Source organism: Eschscholzia californica, unplaced genomic scaffold, assembly GCF_041429995.1.
Source record: "Eschscholzia californica isolate CP2 unplaced genomic scaffold, dmEscCali1.0.p SCAF_1, whole genome shotgun sequence".
Taxonomy (NCBI): domain Eukaryota; kingdom Viridiplantae; phylum Streptophyta; class Magnoliopsida; order Ranunculales; family Papaveraceae; genus Eschscholzia; species Eschscholzia californica.
In genome coordinates, this window is record NW_028238198.1 from 1,702,874 (window position 1) to 1,725,476 (window position 22,603).

At 35.8% G+C, this 22,603-nt stretch overlaps 2 protein-coding genes and 1 non-coding gene across 4 annotated transcripts; 2 read left to right on the forward strand and 1 right to left on the reverse strand.

Annotated features, from left to right (window-relative positions):
* The first annotated feature begins 6,859 nt into the window (after positions 1–6,859).
* LOC147563061 (uncharacterized) lies at positions 6,860–9,128 on the forward strand. Of its 2 annotated transcripts, XM_086634211.1 has the most exons (5): positions 7,071–7,255; positions 7,349–7,378; positions 8,220–8,278; positions 8,315–8,385; positions 8,783–9,128. In XM_086634211.1, the coding sequence occupies exons 1-5, from the start codon at positions 7,196–7,198 to the stop codon at positions 8,965–8,967; spliced, it is 405 nt and encodes a 134-aa protein (XP_086490337.1). In that variant the 5' UTR covers positions 7,071–7,195; the 3' UTR covers positions 8,968–9,128. The 2 variants fall into 2 exon arrangements, with proteins under 2 accessions (XP_086490328.1, XP_086490337.1); XM_086634202.1 differs by having other exon boundaries at positions 6,860–7,255; positions 8,220–8,385.
* A 3,319-nt stretch (positions 9,129–12,447) lies between these two features.
* On the forward strand, positions 12,448–22,317 carry LOC147563062 (sulfatase and phosphatidylinositolglycan class N domain-containing protein). The gene is made up of 18 exons (XM_086634224.1): positions 12,448–13,192; positions 13,620–13,811; positions 13,899–14,054; positions 14,552–14,845; positions 15,312–15,529; positions 15,633–15,707; positions 15,945–16,011; positions 16,233–16,561; positions 17,424–17,657; positions 17,802–17,989; positions 18,775–18,916; positions 19,107–19,215; positions 19,852–19,954; positions 20,047–20,224; positions 20,914–21,012; positions 21,120–21,178; positions 21,514–21,619; positions 21,771–22,317. Exons 1-18 carry the CDS (start codon positions 12,928–12,930, stop codon positions 21,933–21,935), a joined length of 2,979 nt encoding a protein of 992 aa, XP_086490350.1. The 5' UTR covers positions 12,448–12,927; the 3' UTR covers positions 21,936–22,317.
* Positions 12,564–12,723, reverse strand: LOC147563063 (U4 spliceosomal RNA). The gene has a single exon (XR_015231593.1). It is a non-coding gene; the product is annotated as a U4 spliceosomal RNA (small nuclear RNA).
* Positions 22,318–22,603: the final 286 nt, after the last annotated feature.

A 22,603-nucleotide genomic window follows, 5' to 3' on the forward strand; every position in this document is an offset into this window, starting at 1 on the left:
ACGGGAGTCGATGGGATAGCGCAGTTTCATGGGCTATAGAAATAGTGTATTCGATTCGACTACGTGAGTGCATAATAGGGATTATACACTGGAATAACCCTCAACGTGAGAAGTTCATCCAAAGAATGATGAAATCGTCAAACTTCTCACAAAGACAAGATTGAAGAGATTCCTCAAAACATGAGTGCTCAGCTCATCTTATGTAAGGAATGTCTGACTTTGGTTCCGTTAAACGTCGCGCCGTAAAAGGAGGTTATAAAGGCGGATACTGGGAAGGACAGGATAGACATGAAGTTGAGTGGGAGCGCAAGAATGGATTATGTCCTCCTAACCATGTTAGGGTACAGTGTCCTCGGGCCACTTGACGAGCAACAACTGAAAATGCATGGTCGTGCTCAAATGGATTAAAAGTTAATCATTTGTTTTGACAGTTGTACTCGAGATCAAGAAAGTCTGAATGACGTGACGTATCAGATGGGATACTAAGTGACATGGGAATCGAGCATTGTACTTGTTCTAAGTCCAAGTGGGAGTCTGAAGGAGTTGAAGGAGATGTCCTTCGACCAAGGTGACAATGCGAACAATTTGTCGGATAGGACAATTGATGTGGAAGATCATCAAGTCCGATTGATTTAGGGATCGTAGAGTTGTAGCTAGAGACCAACTACGATCGTCGAATTACGAAGTAATTCGCGGCTAACTTCGATCGGATCCTACAACGGGTTACACATAAGAGTGACAAATTGATCTAGGATATGACTAGTGGGAGTGAGATATAATCATGGGAGTGTCCCATAAACATATCTCATAGGCCTAAAAAGGAATTAGGCAAAGATAGTACAAAAAGGCCAAAAACAGGGTTTTTGGGCCTAGACCGGTTCGGGTACTTCTAGGACTCGGATTGGGCTGAATTTTGGAGGGTTAGTTGCTGATATAATAAACATTATATCTGACAATTTTCGTGGTGTTTGGGCACCTCCTCCTTAGGGAATTGAGAAAATATCAATAGTTGCTATTTTCGACTATTTCCCTAAATCTTATTCTAAAGGGTGTTTTAGGAAACCTAAAAGGAGGTGGATTCTTATTAGGGTTCTATATAAACACTCTTAGGGCAGAGAATAAGGTGTGGAATTTCTCTCTAAGCTTTCTTACTCTACCACATCAAGTAGAGAGGAGAAAGTGAGCTAATTCTCATTAACTATCTATCTAGTCAAGAAGAAAGGAGTTCTTCTTTTCAACCACCATTGGTGTGCTAGCTATACAACAAGGTGGGAGATCAAATTATTTGCTCGTGTCCCAAGTAGAGGAGCTACACTTGAAGCTCTTGGTCTTCTCATAAGCAATTGGAAAGGTTCGAGGGAAAACTAGCGAATAAGGTATTTATCTTTCTAGTTTTAATTAATGATTATCATAGGTTTATGCATGTGATCCTGGGAATACTAGTGTAGACATTAGATGTCTTAATTCCGCTATAAACACTAGTAGAAGGGTGTAAAACCCAACATGAAGGTGGTGGAAAATCAAATTGGTAGATACGAAAGTGGTGGATACGGAGGTGGGTACGGAGGTGTAGACGGAGATGAGTATGGAGCTATAGACGGAGGTGAATCTAGAAGTGAAGGCGGAGGTGGAGACTTACCGGAGTACTAAATAATTTTACGGGAGTAGTTATGTAACAATATTAATTTATATTTTCGTATTTTATAGTAATGTACGCATTGTAATATCTCTAATATATATTTTTAGTATAATGTTTTTATATATAATCTATATTAATTATATTTAATTTATCAAATTTTAGAAGTTATAATTAATGAAAATGATAAGTTACAGAATTGAAACTAATAAAAAAAACAAAGATGCCAATATAGAGGCTTGAATAGTGTCTTGCGTTTGGAGTGAAACTCTGTTTAAGGAGTGAAAATATAGAGATTATGCCAATATAGAGGTTTCACGTTTGGAGATGATCTAAACTTTACTTTCTCACTCTTCTATTTCATCTCTCCATCTCTTTACTTCACCTTTCTCCTTCACTAAGGTTGTTGGACGACGACCCTCTATGTGCTATTGCAGTACCCTAACTACCATTTAGGAGAATTATTGAATTTTGTGTTAATTATATCTACGCATATAAGGATTATTGGACATATACTGCACTAATTCATATTTATATTCGTGTTAGGTATTTAATAGTCTTTTAGTACTATATCTTATGTGTCTTTAGTTGAACTAAAGCATCTTAAACAGCTTTAAATCGTGCTTTTATTATTTGGTATTAATTAAGTGGGAATGTGAAGATTTGGGTTTCTTTTTCTTCATTTTTTTACATCTTGTCATTGTACTTATGTCTAAAAAAAAGTAGAAGGATACAACTTAATATGGGAGAAAAGTTAATTGAACTCTTTTTTTTTCCTCGATTAGAATGAAGCATATAATGAAAATATGACATGAGTTGTACAACATTATCTTCTTGCCCATGGGTAGCGAAAAAATCCGTGTATATAATCAAGGGCGGAGGCACTAGCAGACTACCCCTGGCTGCAACCAGGGGTAGTTTCGTTAATTTTTCAAAGAATAGGGTCAGTTTTATATAGGAAGCCAGGGGTCGAGTAGGGTCAGTTTTGCGAAGGAAGTCAGGGGTCTTTGTTTCTGTACACTCATTTCTCGGCCGAATAGGGAAGAACCCGAGAGAGAAATCGTGGGTGACTTCTATGCTTCAATCCGAGAGAAAGACAGAGAGATTAAACCTTGAATCTGATCAATAGGTCTTCATAACTTCACTTCTCAGCTTCCCTAACATTATCATCTCTCTCTAATAATTCTGTTAATTTAAGATTCAATCTGAAATATAGGGTTCTTCATCTTCTATTTTGTTAACAAAAACAAAATCAAGTACTGTAATCAATGAAAAAACAGTCGACTTTAAGAATTATTAGGGTTTCCTCTCTCTTGCTCTTATTCTCCTTCTTCTCTTCCTCGTCATTAGATCCCTAATACGTCAATCCAACCACTAACTGCTTCTACCTTCTCACACTCTTCCCTATTCATGAAAATTTCTCTTGGTCGGATTTAGGGTTCTCCTGATTCATGTCTCGTCCAGTTCCCCCGAAGGTAAAACATCAGATTCTTCTCTCGTTTCCTGTCTTAGGTTTTTAGTGTTTTTAATGGGTATTTCTGAGTTTATTGATTTTGCCCTTGAGTTGTCAGTTTGTTGAGGTTTAATTTTTCTATGTTTAAGCTCCGATATCCTATCTCATCGAAAAAAGCTCCGATATCCTGCTTATAAATAAATCATCTAGGTTCATTTGTTCGTACCTTCAACCAAGAACTTTCAATTGTTTCTTCACCTGCAAAATTGAAATTTGCTTCATTCTGTTCTAATGTTCAACTGTTTTAATTGGCTCAGTTTTTAGTACTCAGCCTTTCAAGTGATTTTAGTATGATTATTAAGGATGAATCTCCATGATTAATTTAGATGAAGGTCAAAGATGTGTTGATTTAACGGTGTTACTACATTCAATTATAGATGCGAAATATGTTCTATTTTAGGGTTTCTTGTATCTTATATGGGCAATGGTCATTTAAGGTTCACTCAAATAATGTGTATTGGCTGCCCCCAATTTCACATCTCATGAGTACTTTGAAAGTAGCATGCTTCTAAAAGTTTGTGATTTTGTATTTCTTTTTTGTCATGATAATTAAGTTAGGCCTTCTCAAAAAATTGTATGTTCGAAGATCCTCAAGTAACCAAGCGAAAGAAAAAATTCGACATACAATTCAACACCAAAATTTGTCTTTACATGTCAGTTTCTATGATTGTATATTTACCGTAACAAGAAATTTGGTCTGAAAAAAATTTAGGCTAGTCCTGTATAGATTTAAATCCTGGCTCCGCCCTTGTATATAATATATATGCATTTGTTCTAGCATCAGTCAATATACTGTGACAAGTAGAAGACAATCACTAAAGGGTGTCAGATTATTTTAGTGGAAAATTGAAATATTGTGAAGTTAATTCACCAAAGAGTCTGAAAGAGTAGTCAATTGATTGGAAGCTAGGGTTGATCTTTGGGTCCCTTGAATTTGTCTTGGAAGAAATCACAACCTCATTCTTGAGAAAGAAAATTAATTAACTAGTAAGACCAGGTATTCTCTTATTTCCCCTTAATTTAATTATTTTTCTTTCACCAGTTTCTTCTAGTCCAGTTAAGTCCCACTCAGTTTCTACTTATCTCATCCCATGTTTATATCTGAATTTTTTTTTTTGATGAAATTGTTTATATCTGAATTTAGTATGATAAAATGAAGGACCAACTTGACATTTAATGATAATTAAATAACTCCTTGAAACCTCATACATAAATTAATTGATCAAGAAATTTAGCTGTTTGGTTGACTCTTGTTCGATATCACATGACACTGACCTGTAACAGGGGAATCTTAATTGACAATCACTCTTTCTTGTATGCATATTTTTTATACGTCTTTACTTAGAGTGTGGCTCAAAAGTAGATTGATATTTTCCTGAGAACGTATTGTCGTCTTAATTTTAGATTATACATAGCGTGCAGTCAATATAGTACGTACCTAAAAAGCAAAAATGACATAGCAAGTGACTTCATAGTGGTAATAGTCCTCAATTGAATACAATAAACAATGCAAGCTCAGGCAGGACGTGATGTAATAGTACCCTGACACACACCGTCCACATTGATGACGATCATGTTATTGTTGCATCATCGCGTAACAAACCCGACCACCGTCACAATTTTACGCTTTCCACTAAAGATGAAAACAATTCTATGGAACGTTAAAAATATGGCGATGGACTGATGCATGTGCAACCAGGGGCGGAACTATGTGTAGACTAACCCAGGCTATAGCCTGGGTTAGGTCTTATAGGTTCCGCACCAAATTACAAACATTCATAAGAGTTAGCCCGGCTGGTTGTGGTTCTGCCACACGCACTTGAGGGCAGTGGTTCGAATGCAAGCATCAGCTTGATTTTTAATCTTTTTTACCTAAGGTTTTGATAAAGAATAATTCTCTTTTGGCCCCTAATTTATAACAAAGTCTTGATTTTACCCTTAACACTTAACTAACTGTCGCTTTGGCACCTAATTGTGTCAAAATTTTCTTTTCCGCTTCCCACTATTTTTATGTTTCCTCTCTTCTCTTTTCTTTTTTTTTGTGTTTCTTCCTTTTCCATTTCTTTTTCTATATAACTTCAACCTCCACCATAGGCCTCTCCCCTACTTCTTAGCGAAGTTATTATGGTATGTCTAATTATCTACCATATTTTATTTTAACTACTTGGCAAGATAAAAGAGTTGACTTTCTTGATTTTTGTGTTCTTGTCACAAATTTAACTTCATTTTTTTTTCTCAAACTTTGGGTACGTCTAACGGTAAAATGTAGAAAATTTTATCGTAAAATAATAAAATAAGAAGCAATTGTATTGCACAAAAAATGTCAACATCTTTCCAAAGTAATAATGTCTTAAAATTCCATAGACAAAACTTTACTTGAGTCAGCCCTGCCTAACACGAAATCCTGGCTCCGCCCCTGTGTGCAACCTCACTAGTCCTAGTTGTTTAACGGGTACTTGACGGTTCACGCCTATAAGTCTTGAAACCTAATTGACATTTGGTATTTTACCGTCTACTGATATATGTAATGCCTCAAGTATTCAAGGTACTCGTCTGCCCATTTCCCACCTGTGATCCATGGAAGTACATATACGATCCATCCTTTCAAAAGAAAAATAAACATAATCAGTCGATTTTTCTTTTTTGTTGAACTACATAATCAGTCAATGGTTCAAAACTTATGCACATCATAAAAAGAAAATTGAAAACCCTAAACCCTAAGGTTTATATATATCCTAGGTTCACTTGATGTTTGTTAGATCTACAATATCCAAATTATAGATAAGAAACGTAAAAAAGTAAGTCAGGGAACACAGGGAGCCCATCTTTTATTCTGCTGGGTATTTTGATATTAAATAATAATCTCCACTAGCCTTTTTGTTGAAGTAAGAAATAGATTCTTATACATCTCGGTTGGACTGGAGTTATTTGGCCACACTAGTGATGCTCAATTGGTTACACTAGTGATCACTTCTCTTTTATTTGAGACTATCCTTTTTCCCTTGTGCCCTTCTTTCGTCTAAACACATGTTCTTTTATTTATGAATGAAGTAGGATATGTGTTAAACTAGATCTAAATCTGATACTATATGTATTATTTAAATGTCAAAAGTTCACAGAAGAAAAAACAAAGTTACATCAAAAGAGATAAAAACTGAAAATACAACCTAAAACTTTTACTCCTACAGGTAAGTCTTGTGGTTGTATTATAAGCCGCCGGACAAACCATCTTGTGTTCAGCTGCTTTCCAACCATCCTTAACAAGTGGAGGAGTCGCAACGAAATCCAACAAACATGTGAATTACAAAGTCATAGTCCACTTCAACCCATCCTAACTCAAGCATGATACCAACACAACTCCATAAAGTTTTCAAACATATCAATCCACACTTTTCCCAAAGATCAGAATCATCAGAGTCCGAGGTTACCCTCTAGACTTTTCTCGAAGAAGAAATAATATCCAATTGTCTGTCAAAGGAAGAAATATTGAATACCTGATAAATAGAGTTGTTGTTCCCGTTCGAGTCGAGAGACCCGACTCAATTAGTAAAACGCGGTAACAAAGCTACCAAAGGTGGAGAGAGTGCTATAAATTTGTACTACTTGACAAGGAAACAATAAATCCTATACTATGTTGAATTTGTGTAATGTGGGACTATTTTTTACAGTTTCACGTGTAGTATTTAAAGCTAGTAGGTGATAATGTTGTAATAACTTTGTCTAGGTGAGAAGGAAAATAAAATGTTAGTAAAATATATGCACATTTTTACACGAAAAGAGTAAAGAGATAAAAGTATTTTTAGGAGACAGAAGCATAAAGACAAGAAGAGACTAGAACCTAACTCAGATTCCAATGAACAACTTATTTGAAGCTGGCACTGATAGCTAGTACTGAAATCTTTAATGAGTGAATGAATTTCTTTCTCTTTTCCTCCCCCATTCTCTCACTCTATCTTCTCTCTATATATTGGACACAAGTTTCTCTAGTTTTTACTCAACTATTACTCATCAATTAGTAGTGATCTTTCAAATCATTATATTTTACAATGGCTTCCAAAGCTTTTATCTTCTTGATGATGCTCTCTTTTCTTGTTATTGCTACTAAGGTCCATCTCTTTCTTCTCATGCCTTTGTCTCTCTTTCTCTGTCCTTTCTATCTGTGTCTTTATCTCACTTAGGGTTTTTGTTTAACTTTGTAGGTTTCATCAGATGAACAGAAGTTTGTTCAGGTAATTGATTTATTTGATTTTATGTATATAGTTTTGGACATTGTTTATGACTTACATATAATAGATATACCTTGTTTCAAATACTATATCCCCCTAAAACATAAAATCTTAATCAACAAAATGTTAGTTAGTGGTTTTGAAATATATCATCACGGAGCAACCGATTGGATCAGTTCCATAAGAATAGTCCCACACTGGAGAAGGGTAGTCTCGGAACTAATAATATAATGTTTAGGTCCTTTTACTTATAGTCTATTAGTTTTGAGTTATATGACCACAAATGTAACAATTTTTTGGGGATTCATTAAGTATATATCTAGTTACAAGGTACCTCGAAAAGCAAATAGCTATGGCCTAAAGTTTATGCCGGAGATATTGCCTAAAAGTGATGTGGCATGTCTTGATTGGAGAATGTGCTTGCCACGCCATCTTCAAGCCATATCTCGATCATATTCCTAGTAGCATTTTCCTATTATCAAATATATAAAGAACTTGATCATTTTCAATTATTCGTGAAGTGGGAGACAAACTTTAGTATCATATTCCGAGTTAAAAGAGAAAAATACGACTGCACGGAAGCACATGGAATATTAGTACACACAACATATATACATATAATTGTACGATATTCACTTTTAGAATACGCGTCAAACTAGGTGTTTATGTGTTACACGTATATTTACTATTTAAATAGTTGAATGTAATCTTTTGATGTGCATTTTGTTGTAATTCTTGTCATAAGTCACAGCAACAAAGACTAATGAAAAAGTCGAAAACTAAACATTCTTAAAAGAGGGATTTGTTACTTATGATATGGATGTGGGCTTTGATATTGAAATAGACACCGAAAAAGGTTCCAGTAGCAGTTCCGGTGAAAGCTCCAGCCAAAGCTCCAGTGACAGCTCCGGTGAAAGCTCCGGTGAAAGCTCCGGTGAAAGCTCCGGTGAAAGCTCCGGCTCCGGCTCCAGTCAAGGCCCCAGTTTTGTTGCCTCCAGTGAAGTCCGAAGGTAACACTATAGATTCTTGCTCTATTCAACGCTTCTAGTGAACCCCATTAGAGCTCACTATCGATGCGTGTGCCTTGGCATATGGTGTCCCTAACTGTACCACATAGGACTTTATCGTGGGGGCACGTTTTGTGTTTGCCCAATCATGGACTTGCCAGACCCTACCCCAAACCAGGCCACAAAACGTTATAACGGGTCATGCCATACTGCTTGCTGTACTTAAGGGGTCACAACAGGCTGTTTTCGGGCCGCTGCAGTCGGTTTTGAAACACTAATTTGAAGTAGAGAGGAAGAATATGACGAAAAACATTAGATTTTAACCATTTATTAAGAGATCGAGAGTTATAAATTTGAAAATTTATGATAAATTGATGGTTGTACATGATGGTGGTTTCAGCTTGCCCGGGACTATGCCAAGTAAGGTGTGCAGCTCATTCAAGGCCAAATAGGTGCAATAGAGCATGTAACACATGTTGTGAACGATGCAGATGCGTTCCACCAGGCACTTCTGGTAACTACGAGAAATGCGGCAAGTGCTACACCGAAATGAAAACCAAGGATGACAAGCATAAATGCCCTTAGAATTTTTCACTTTCATATTCAATCCTTGGTTGGATATTTATCGCCGGCTTTCCTTTCTTTAGTTTCTTGTGTTTGAGTAATCACTCTTAATCTCTTTATGTTGTTTATTATGTAATCTGTTTTAGAATCAAGTTACAATAAATTGTTTAAGATTTTAGTTATGGTTTAAGACGAAATCAAAAGAAGCCAGACTCAGATGATTCAAATCCGAGATATCAGACTATATCACATCAAGTTTAGAAATTAAAAAACAAAATCACCTCTGTTCGAATTACACTAGAAAAGAAATGGCACACATACAAGCTTTATATTCGAGTTCCTAATTAAACTTTGAGACTTAGGGTTAATACAAAATCAAACTAGAGAACATATAGATACATATAAAGATACTAGTAGAAAGAAAACATTAAAACATGGGTGTAAGTAGGGTGTAAATTTGATAATTTAGGGGCACTTGGATCTGTTGCCATGGGTAAGCATATCAGTGTAGCAGGACCCACACACTTCCCTATTACCAGCAGTACCTGGTGGAACACATTTGCACCTAGCACAGCACGTACCACATGCTCTTTTGCACAAGTTTGGTCTTGAATGGAGACTGCACCTTACCCCACACAACCCAACACAATCTACAATCAACACAATAATATTAATATCAATGCCGATTTCGAGATTTTAGTAGTTCGAAACAAATTAAAAGCTTTAGTCTATACAAATTAGACTGAGTCAGGGTGGGGCGACCCCTGTGTTACGACCTTATTTTCTCGTTAGGTTTGTGCAACACTTGTGCACACTCTCGGCCCAACAACAAGGCTTGACAAGGTGGCGGTGATACTTGACTCCAGTCCAGGGTCAAATATGTGTTACTTTTGCACATAGGTAGATGATATAACCAGTACGAGAACCAAGTTTTTGTTCCCCAGTCTAATGTACCTCAAATCACAGAGTTCAAAACCCTTTCTCTCAAGTCCCTACGTTCTTATATTTAATTTTTTGAATTAATTCTGTATTCCCCATGTATATTTTCACCTTTGGTCCTACTTCTTGACGATATTTTTTTTTTGACCCTTTTTTTTTCAAGTTCTTTTTTGCAATTTTATTAGACTAGAAAAAGATTGTGAAAAAAGAAATACTAAGCATATTATTTTCACCTATATCGCTTTTCTGGTTTCCTAATCCGACCTACAAGAAAGAGAAAGAACCATAGTTATATACTAAAATAGTAAAATTTCACAAAACGTAAAAATCAAAAAATTGGACAAAATTATAAGCAGAATAAACTTGAAAAGAATAAATATATTAATATAATACGTAAGAATATTTAGGTTATGGCGAAAGCAGAAAAGGAAATATAGAAAGATAATCAAAGTACTTGATAGTTCTTACTCGAAAAACACAGAAGATTAAAAGAGACACCAAGAGAATCATTCTCACAGCCATTTTTGCAGCAAAACACTTTTGCAAGTTAAAGGTAAACGAGGATAGTAATGACTCATAAACATTTATAAACTTTTACCAAAACTAAATACCCTTAACTATTTTGAGTATTTACTAGAATACCCTTATACAAAGACAAGAATGTTATGGAATGAAGCTACCTGTTCATGGCACATGAATCCAACTAAACATTTTGTTTGCGTAAAATGTTGACACTTTGAGTCTATGGGGGTGTATTTAGTATTTAACTAGACGAATACTATATTCACAAAAGATTTGGATAAGCATTATCTACCAGTTTGATATTCTTACATAAAGAATATTTTGGTAGTCCCAATTTTATTCTCATGTTTCGCCCCACACATTCATTTTAAGGACCAAAATCAATGGTTGTAGTTTCCATCACCACAAGCACGTTTTTATCTCCGTCAATAATTGTACCATGTAACAATAAGTCTATCTATCTTTCACATATAATTATACTAGGGTATAGCCCGTGCCCGTAGGGGCACGGAAATTTCTATATTTATGTTATACAAAATTATCGAATATTTTGGTCTTGTAGAGACATTGAAGTAATAAAAATATATTAAAAATAATAACAGAGATTCTATTTAGTTGTTTGAAGGGAGAAATGGAAAAGAGAGAAAAATAGTTAGAGAGTTTATAGGGAGTGGGTAGTTATTCTCACTTTTCCACCTTTATCCTTTAAAACCCCGTTTTAAAGAAGGGTCGTGATTTACAAAAAAGAATTGGACGACCGAGATTTATAAACCAAAGTTATGACAAGGCATGAAAACCTATGTCATTTGTTATATAGATGTGATTTTTCTATAACACACTTTTGAAAATATGACCAGTGTGAAAAGAATTCGAGTTAAATAAATTACATGACAAAATTGTTTGATGCCAACTCCCCCAAAAGAAGTTGTTTGATGCGAACTCTTTGAAATGAACGGGTCAGTCTAGGATTCACTAAACTCTTTGAAATGAACGGGTCGGTCTAGGATTCACTTTGGGTTTACAGTGGTGAGTTTGGATCGTGAGTTTGGATTGGACTTGACTCATTTAATTCTTTTTTTTTTGAGAATTCGGCTAAGATGTACGTTATTCGTTACAAGGCATTGATACATTATGAAGATGTGATGAGTACTTGTTACAAGACATTGATACATTATGGAGATGTGATGAGTACGATAATCGCCTAATTTACCCAGAATGAAAGAGGCCTAACTCCAATAAATCTTGACGGTACTTCCACCATGACAGAAGTGTTGCACTAAAGAGTGGTAGACCCTTTACACCAGGGCCGTGCAGTGGGGGGTGCGGGCCGTGCGCCCGCACAGGGCCCCCCACCACAAAGGGCCATTTTCAAGCTTTTGGCCATTTATTAACCCTATTAAACTGGGAAGGTTATAGGATTAGCATGAGTTGTGAAGTAGCTCAGCTGGTTCACTGTTCATCTCTTGGGATAGAGGTCTTGGGTTCGAGTGCTACCGGTAGCACTTTCTCTTAATTTTTTTGGAAGAGGTCACATTGAAACGTTAATGGTCAATGATTCAAGTGGTATAATATACATGTGAACAAAAAAAAATGGTATAATATATAGTATTGTCATCCCAAAGCCAATAAGGACAACAAAACTATTCTCTAACTATCACAAATCTCCTTTCTCTCAGTCTCTCTTGCGACATGATATTTCTATAATTTTTATCGCAACGCAATTTGCTCTTTGACACATAACTTTCTTTTTAATCCTTATTTTTTTTCTCCTCTCTAAAATTTCTCATTCTTTCTATCATATGAATCTCTATCCAAACTCTCATTATCATTCATAACTAAACTATAATTTAATGTGTGAGATGAAAAAGTTAGCCACAACCTTGACATACACAAAAGCAACCGAATGCGTAAAAAAATTTAGATTTTACGTTTGCTTATACAAGGGGGGCCAACTAAAAAATTTGGCACCAGGCCCCGGATTCTCAGGCACGGCCCTGCTTTACACTAAAGAGGGAAGAGAGAGAGAGAAGTCCCTATCAATCCTATATGAACCTCTACTTATGAAGAAGAGGGAAGAGAGAGAAGTGCCCAATGTTGGGCCTGGACACAAGAGTGCCCACAATATATAACCAATGTTTTAATTTTAAGAATTGTAGGGCTTTACCCTTGTTTAGAGGGAGCCCTTCCAGAAATTCTCGACGGTCCAAGGGCTGAACCCAAAGACCGAGGAGGGGGTTTGGAAATAGTTTTCAACCAGCAATTGACGCGCCTCGGTTAATACCTCACTAGCTGCGTCATTGCCCCAAGCGCAAAGATACTTTCACCAGTTATCCCAACTCCTCTCTTATAACTCATTCTTCCCTCTCCAGCCTTCTCCTCCTCCAATGTGGGACTAAAAGAAAATCACACAACACAATTATTAGTTCCTTCCTTATACTTGTTAGAATCCTAATAATACTCTGATAGTATTACTGTATCAGTAGCAACCAACAGAGAAAAAGATCTAGAGAGAGGGAAAAAATGAGATCATCATCAGATGGAATTCTTGGAATAAAAACCAGAGATATCGAAGAAGAAAGTAAATCAAACAAGAAGAAGACTACGAGGATGAAGAAATCAACTTTGAAGAGGGAAGAGATATGGCTTGTCATTCTCGGAGTGATTCTTCACGCTGTTTATATGCTTAGTATTTTCGATATCTATTTTAGAAGTCCAATCGTTCATGGAATGGATCTTGTTTCACCTCGAATTCAATCTCCTGCTAAACGTCTTATACTCCTCGTCGGTATCATCTCTTTCTCTCACTACTTGATTTTGATGTAGATCAAATAGAATTTCTTTGATATGTATTGAATTGTATGAACAAAATGACGTCTGATGATTTTGTAATGAACAGTTTTGAAGTGGATTGAATTGAAATTCTTTGATTTTTACTGAATTTTATCGACGAAATGACATCTCATGATTTTGAAGTGAACAGTTTTGGAGTAGATTGAATTGAATTTCTTTGATTTGTAGTTAATTTTATGAACAAAATGACGTCTGATGATGATTTTGTAGCGAACAGTTTTGGAGTAGATTGAATTAAAATTCTTTGATTTGTAGTTAATTTTATGGAAGAAATAACAAATTTGGAGTAGATCAGAGAGAAATTCGTTGATTTGTAGAGAATTTTAGGGAAGAAATGATTTGTGATGATTTTGAATTGGCAGCTGATGGATTACGTGCTGATAAGTTCTTTGAGCCAGATTCAGAAGGAGGATATAGAGCTCCTTTTCTAAGAAGTGTGATTAAAGGAAAAGGACGATGGGGAGTGTCTCATGCTCGACCTCCAACTGAATCTAGACCTGGTCATGTTGCTATTATTGCTGGTTTTTATGAAGATCCTAGTGCCGTTACTAAAGGTTTGATTATATTATCGTTTTGAATGATTTGATTTCAACTATGTCTCTTTTTTTATAGATGTTGAAGTAAAATGTGTTTGATTGTAGGATGGAAAGCAAATCCAGTTGAATTTGATTCAGTTTTTAATCGAAGTCGGCATACATTTGCTTTTGGTAGTCCTGATATTATTCCTATATTTTGTGGTGCTTTGCCACATAGCACCTGGAATAGTTATCCTCACGAGTACGAAGATTTCGCAACAGGTTAGATTTTCTAGCTGAAAAGGTTTAAATGCTTATCGATACCTGTCCTCGAGGAATACCTTATTCAGGGAAGTAGAACACGAAAAGATTGTAGTTCCATTCTCGTTGTAGAGTTCTATGGGAACTATATGTTTTAAGTTCTGTAAATTAACCTTTACCATATGCTCAAAAAGAGTAGTTTACCTCCAATTTTTGCATGGGTTTTGCATTATTACCACATTGAGAAAGAATTGTGTTGTTTTTACGACTAGACCACTGTCTTGTGACTCTTGTCATTTCATAACCACATATAGTAAAATAAAATGTACACTTATCGTCCTCTGTTGAAAAACGTCTGGGTATGTGAGCGCTTTGGTTTTGCAACATGCTAGTATTTTTGGTCATGTTTAGTTTCTTTAAGAGCTTCTACAAGTTTGACATAATTGCTATTTTATTTGTTATAATGATCTAGTGTTTACCTTATCGAATGCTTTACTGTTTGAATAGTTGTAATGCAGATGCATCTTTTCTGGACGAGTGGTCGTTTGATGAATTCAAGAGCCTTCTGAATAAGTCTAATGAGGATCCTAAATTGAAGCAGTTGCTTCAACAGGATAATTTGGTTGTCTTTCTACATTTACTCGGCTGTGATTCGAATGGTCATGCACATCGACCTTTTTCATCCATTTATCTTAACAATGTTAAAGTTGTTGATAACATAGCGAAACGGGTATATGATCTTGTTGAAGATTATTTCAAGGACAATCGAACGGCTTATATTTTTACCGCAGATCACGGAATGAGTGACAAAGGTTTGAAATTTGGCTCATCATATATGCTTAATTCTTTGTTTTTCATGCGTTCTTTTTAAGATTTTCACTTTTATATGTAACCACGATGGTTCAACTTATGTGATCTTGACCTTGCTTGAAGTGAAGGATGTGCCCCTAAAGGAACTAATCTTTCATTGTTCTATAGTTTTTCCCTACCTAAATTGGGATTTTTTGTTTTTCTGATGAAGTTTGAACCATAAGATATTTAGAATAGGAGAGATTGCAAAAATAACTAACTTTCCCTTGCTTTCTTCATATTGTAAAACTCGTCATCTTGATTTCTGGATCTATTAGACTTCTTTGTAGCATAGTACATTTTTGCTGTTCTGTTCGCTTTTTGCCACAACAAACTACAAGTCTCATTTCTATTCGTTCCATTTGTTATCGTATCTGTATCGATGTAATGTGCATTTGTTATTCGAATTAATCATGTTCTTATGGATAGGTAGTCATGGAGATGGGCATTATTCAAACACTGATACTCCTCTAGTAGCTTGGGGGGCAGGAGTTAAGCATCCCAGACGATCATCACGCGGTCGCTATGCTGATGATGGTTTTCGCTTTGTTGACGAGCATGTGCATCATATGCCTATACCTGCTGAGTGGGGCCTCAGCGGCATAGAAAGAGTGGATGTTAATCAGGCTGATATAGCGCCTCTAATGGTCGTAACCATCTCCAATTTTTCTAGTTCTCTCTTTCTTGACAATTATTTCTCCATTTTCCTTGGATTATATTGTGCTAATGCACCCCTTGAAAATTTTACAGTCTACTCTTCTTGGTTTACCATGTCCTGCAAACTCAGTTGGAAATCTGCCTCTGGGTTATGTTAACCTAAATGAGGTTAGTTTTTTGACTTCAGTTGTATTTTATTTTGCTAATTTTTGAAAAATTGTTGTGATGTTGTCAGTTGGGCATGTCTATTTCATGCTTTCTTTGGTTAACACCCAAGTGGTAAGAAATACGGTTTATTTTTTGAAAAAAAAGAGGAATTGTATATACGGCCTACGGGTTAATGAGCAAGAAAAAACAGAGAGAGGAAAGTTACGGAGTTACTTATTTTTGCTTCCCCTTGTCCAGAGTGAAGAAATTGAAGCTGCATTGGCTAACACGAAGCAAGTTCTCAACCAATTTCTCCGCAAATCACGTATCCTAATAATGTTCTTTATGTAGGCTTTTGAACTATATAGGGTAATTCTGTCAATTAGATTCTCTAATTATCAATCTCACACCATGCATGCTGCTATTTTTATGAACAAACAACTTACTTCCAAACACTTAAGATTTTGGTAAACCAATTTGTCTTAGGAAAGTAAGGTGGCTAGGAGTTGTTTATTTCTTCTCTTCAGTCTTTCTTGACAAGCTTAGAATTGAAGCAGGCAAGCTCATTAAATTTCAAGCCTTTCAAACCATTGGAAAATTATTCGTCTGTTCTAGGTCAAATTGAAGATCTCATTTCTGCTGGAAACTACGAATCCGCAATGAAGTTATCCCAAGAACTGAGAATCTTGTCGCTACAAGGACTTCACTACTTTCACACTTACGATTGGTTGATGCTGATGAGTGTCGTTACTCTTGGCTACATTGGGTGGATGATCTATCTTGTTCTCCATGTGCTGCGGTCTTATACCTCTTTCTCAGAGAATATTTATGTCAAGAAAGATCAAATGATTCATCAGAAAAATAACAAAAGAAAAGTAAGGATTTGTAGCTTACTTTTTTTAAATCTTTCTAAACATTGTTTAGCTGATATTTTTTTCAACAGTTCAATACCATGTTCGGTTAATGCTACAACTCCACTATCATATCTGTAGATAAAAGAAAAGATTTTCAATTACTCCATTGCCATAATATTTGTAACTTCCTGATTCCTTATTTGTCACTTGTCTTGTATTTTTTAATTCATTGTCTTTCAAATTTCAAATTGTCAGTGACATGATACGCTTTTTCGGAGATGCCTCTGAAAGTAAGTTTGTTGATTTTGGTTCAGAGTTTTTTATAGTCATCCTTGAAGCTTGATGTTAAAACAACTGAGCTAGAGGCTGCATTGTAATTTTGTTCTAAACAATCAAACCACGTATCCTTTCACCGGTTCTGTTCATGTTTGAAGTAATTCTTAAAAGAAAAAGCCTCAAGATACACTAAATTCTCTTGTTTTGGTGTTCTTGCACTCACGATGGTCAAAAAGATGGGTTTTGCACTTGGCTACTACAATACCAAGGATATCTAGTGTTGTTTAGTACTGAAGCATCCATTACCTATATATTCAGGTAATAGAAAGATACGAGTAATTCAGACCTACGGGTAATTTATGTTTTCAGTTGTTACAGCTTGCAGAAAAAATGTGCAATTACTATTAACATGATGCCAAGACTTCTTATTTTAACTGATTTCCTCCAGTAAAAACTAAATAAAAGGGAGAGGAATAGAATACGTTATCCTGTGATTCTTGTCTCAGTTTCCATTTACTTAATTCTATGGTTAGTTATGATGTTTATTTTAAGTTTGTTCTTCTTTCAGATTGTGTTTCTTCTTAAATGTATTCTTTTTCCCCAACAGGTGTATATATGTGGGTTATTGTTGATGGGAGTAGTTTGTATCGTATTGCTTTTGGAGCGTTCACCTCCTCTTTACCACATGTATACTGCGATGACTATATTTCTGTGGACACAAATATTTAGTGAATATCAGTTCTTAAAAGTATTCTGGAGGGACTTATGCGGAAGCAACTTTAACTTTATTATGAAGCTTTTAGCTACTTGTGCAGTTTCAGTATTCATTCTTGAATTACTGGTATGCATATCCACCATACTTTAAGTTCGTCTAATTTTCCAAGAGCAAACAAGAAAAGAAAAACTTTTACTTAAATTAGATTTGCTTAAGTTTTAAGAATACCGAAGCCGGTCCACAGCTTGACTCTTTAGTTCCTTCATGCAGGTCAATAGCTTCACAGAGAGGACGATTTACACATTCTGTTTCTTGATTGTGGGGATACTGGCCGCAACTTATCTCTTTTGCTCTGTCCCTGGGAGATCTGTGGTACCCATTTTTGTATGTGTTTCTTGTTGGGTTTTGTCAACTTTTACTCTGATGCCAGCAGAAATTCCCGACAACACTCTGCTAGTGTAAGTCATGATATTTTGAAGCTTTTCCCATGTTTCTGGTTAGATGGGTCTTAACTCGACTATTCATCATTTGTTTAAGCATGCTAAAATGTTGAGGTGGTCTGGTTTGGTTTACTTATACCTGGGTACCTAGGCATAAACTCTGTACATAGGTTTTGGATACCAATGCACTTCCATTCATGTCTTACGTAAACATCTTCATTGTGAATGCTATCTCTATTGACTTGTTGCCATTCTATTTCCTCATTCCAAATGATTTAAGATGCAATTGTACATGGACCAAAGTGCATCTTAGAAGTTGAAAAGTCATCTTTGTTAGTAAGTCGATACATGCATATGAATATAAACACGCAAGTGTTTCAAAATGCTCTTGCAATAGGTTTGTTCTACTAGTGAATGTTGGCCAAGTGCGTAACTGGCTCCATTGCTAGTATTATGTGCATGCCATTTTCTAATATGCAGGTGGTTAGAGTTGTAATTGCAATATAAATTTGTATGGCTGTCCGACACTTTTTGCATGTATCTTAAGTATTCCCTGCAAACCCTACATCTTATTTGCACTTAAGCGTAGTCTTAACATATTAGGAATCTTGTGCGCGTTGTTTCTTAGCTCTTACCAGTCAGCAAGATGCCACACTTGCTCAAATTTAAAGAAAGATTAGTTGTAGGATGCCATGAGACACAAGATAAGGTTTTAAGTAGCTTAAGAACAATATTTTCTTTTAGTTTCTCTCAATTTTTTTTCATGAAGAAACTATTTATCATTTAAAACATATTCTTTATAGCACTGCGAGTGGGTTTATCGTCATCCTAGTAGGCATTGCCTCTAAATGCTTTGACCTTGCTGCTGGTGGGAATAAATACTGGCAACAGATCCTGAATTGTGATAACCAAAAGACCACGGTGACACCGCTCTTCTGCTTTCAGGTAATAAGCAGATGTGTTTGCCAGGATACAAGTTTTCAAAATTTTAGTCTGCCACAATCTCTCTTTTTTTTTTTTTCTTTTTTTTTTTAATTATTTTTTTAACGAGGAACAGGCAAAATAGCATTAGGCAATAGTATCAAAATATTTTGACACGATCTAAATATAATTTCTTCTTGTCAATTAAAATTAGGTTCTCCTCGTTGGAGTGTCATCAGGAATGGTGTGGCTATCTACTTCTCACAGAACTGAGAAGCAAGAACTTCCTGTACTCTACCAGCTAATAAACTGGTCTGTAGCTGGTATTTCACTAACGACTTTCTCCATCTTGTCTAATTTATTGGTTATAATTGATTTTCCGAAAAAGTTTAACTCTAACTTGTTAGTTTCGTTCACCTAATTACAAAGATATCAATTAATTCCACTGTTGAATTTTGTTACTAAGTCAATAGATGCCCATATGACTCATAGTTGTGCCAAATTGAATCTGTGGGTTTTGTAATTTTGTATATCTGAGCTTTTGTTTCTTCTTCTCAAACAACTTTTGAAGTCTGTATAAACATCCAGAAAGGGTGATTTATGTTCTTAGATAGGTCTATGCAAAGCAGAAAACTAATACAAAAATGATGTAGAGCACCGATAAACATGTCGCCCAAGTAAGCATTGTTGAAAATACAGTGACACAAATACACAATCACTTTTAAATTGCGTTTGAGCTTTGTGTATCTAAGACTAAGTTTGTCAGGTTTTACATACTTCAGAGTTATCATAACCTCTCTTTGACAAAACTTGTTTAGGAAAAGAAATCAACAGCGATTTGTTATGTAACTTTTTGTTTTCTTATTTGTTCAATTTTGGGATTCAGCAACTGCTAGTGACTGATATAGCAGATCAATTGAAGGGAAGTTTTGTTTATCACATTCCTATGTTTTCTACAGGGGTGTCAGTGATTCTCCCTCTATTTTCATCAACTAGCCTCTTGTCTCGACTCAATTCTATCTTTCTTGGTTTTGCACCGCCTTTCCTACTACTATCTATCGGGTAATCCTTTCCCAGTTCAATGATGGAGCTACCTTCATGTAGCTGATTTTACATTAAGAGAATATACGTGTTAACTGTAATTTCTTTTGTAGGTATGAAGCCGTCTTTTATGGTGCACTTGCTCTTGTACTTATGGCATGGATACTGTTCGAATGTGCAGTTCTCTATTTAAGTAAAGCAAGAAGTTCTTCTACTTATATTAAAAATGTAACTGGTGAACAAGATGAAAGATGCTTGCAGTTGTCTGACATGAGAGTGGCACTAGTATTTGTAAGTCATTTAAAGCTCTTCTTCTTAAGATTATTGAGTTAGTTCTCTGCTTCATATTTGTAACCATAACATGTTGTAAAAGAGAACAGCCTCTGCTTTGGGTCACTCAGTTCTTACATTCTGCAATCTCTCCCAGATTAAATCAGCATTTTGTTACGATAAGTTCACCAGTATTTTATTGTAGTAGAGAGTTCGGTTGATAGCTCCTTGCTAGAGCTACTTTTCGTAAATCATATCCACGGGTAGTTTGAACTGGGTATAGCTCTCTACAGAACTCTTAGAGTTGATTAGATTAATAGAAAAGTTTGGTTGCTAGCTCCTTGCAGTTGATGATATTATGGTTGACTCCTTCCTGGGAACAGACAACTCTTCTGATGGCTACACAATACTATAAAAGGAGAATATCCAAAAACTGTTTTTCTTAGTTGATGAATATATAGATATGGAGAAAAGGTTATAGCGAAGTTACAGATTCAGCCAATCAGACTGCGACAAGTCCTGACTACTGAGCTGAAACCGCAAAGCTCGTAAAGAAATGGCCTCCTTTAGTTCAAAGTAATATCTATATTTATAACAAGGGAATTTGAGGTTCTGAACCGTCATAAGTTAAATTAGCCTTATAGACATGATGCTGATTCCATCTTGCCCATGAAGGAGGTCAAGGATCTAATACAAAATGTACTTTGCAGATGATCTTGTTTAATGTTGCATTCTTCGGAACTGGTAATTTTGCCAGTATTGCAAGCTTTGAGATCTCCTCTGTCTACCGATTCATCACCATCTTCAGTGTAAGTCAAATCCTGCATGTCTCTGCACTCTCGTATCAAAGAGTTATTCGTTTCTTAGTGTTGGATATATTCCTTACAAATCTGATATAGTTTTCTTACAACTGCAGCCGTTTCTAATGGCAGCGTTGCTTATTTTCAAGTTGCTCATTCCCTTCTTGCTCGTCGTGTAAGTGAAAACCTACGTAGATGTGTTCTATAATCTATATTGTTTCAGTTACTGTTTTAAAGTGAAAACTTAGTATGTTCTGTACTCTGTCAGTAAATCTAGATTCGATCTAGAAAGGATAAGCTTTTGTGGTTGCTCAAGTTCTTCTAACTAAGTGCTGGTAGGTCTGGCCGAGTCATTCTAGACTTGGTCAGGTCTAAAACTGGCTGATGAGTCGATAATAAGGGAAATCCTTGTACCATATGAAACTTAGCTAGTAGACCTTAGTGGTGAAATCAAGGTCCAAAATTAGGTTCGCTTTTGTTTTCTTTTAATTGCTCTAAACTTGAATGCAGATGTGTTTTTAGCGCAATTACAAAGCTCATAGGAGTTCCACGTCTTGGATGCTATTTCCTAGTCATATTATGTTCGGATGTAATGACTATTCATTTCTTTTTCCTGGTAAGCTTCCTTGAATCTTTACTCACAAACTTTATGAAGCTCGTAAATTTGTATAGTCCTCAAGATTTCGTCCATTTCCATCGAGACATTTTGGTTTCCAACTTTTCCCGACATTCAAGGTATACATATAACTATTGTATGATTTTTACAGGTAAAAAATACAGGAAGTTGGATGGAAATAGGCAACACCATAAGCCATTTTGGAATCGTGAGTGCTCAAGTTGTATTTGTGTTGCTGCTATTCGCTGTCACAAATATATACACAAAGGGCATAGAAATTGGATCACAACGACCATCTTCTCGGAAAGCTTTGTAATCCAATGAACTCTATACTCTTAATCATCTAGAGCAGCAACATTCTAAAAGTAACTAACTATCCATTACGATATCCGTCCAGCTTCTCCATGGTTATTGAACTTGTAATGTTTCCTCCGCAACTTAAGAACCAGGAGTTGAGCCAAGTTTCGATATTTATATAGTAATTGACCATGAACTTTGCCAAGTCTAATAGATTTTTCAGACGCAGACTGAAGAAAAGTAGTCACAGGAAACCCTAGTTGAGAAGATATATTATTGTAGCTTTTCATTATTTTTTCGTCTGTTGATGTTGATGCAAGATTAGTGCTTATTCAACAGAAGGTATATTTATCACATTGAAATTTTTGATCTTTTATGTTAGTGATTATTTATTTGGATAATTATTTGCTGAATTTTCCGTATCTTTTACTCTTATCTGATCACCAAAAAAGATGGAACTATCAATATCATTAGTTGCTTATGTGTAATATTCTAGCAAGCTTAGTGTCGAGGCCTTTGAGTAGATTCGGGGAGTCTTCACCAAGAACAAAGCCACGTATCCATGGACTGGGTCTCTGTGTTAAAAGAGGGGACAATATTTGAGACTCGGGGAGAGTCGTCTTAGGCTCATCTACAAGGGAGGGAGATTGTAAAATTTACACAGTTTAAAAAACGTCCTGAGCCTGG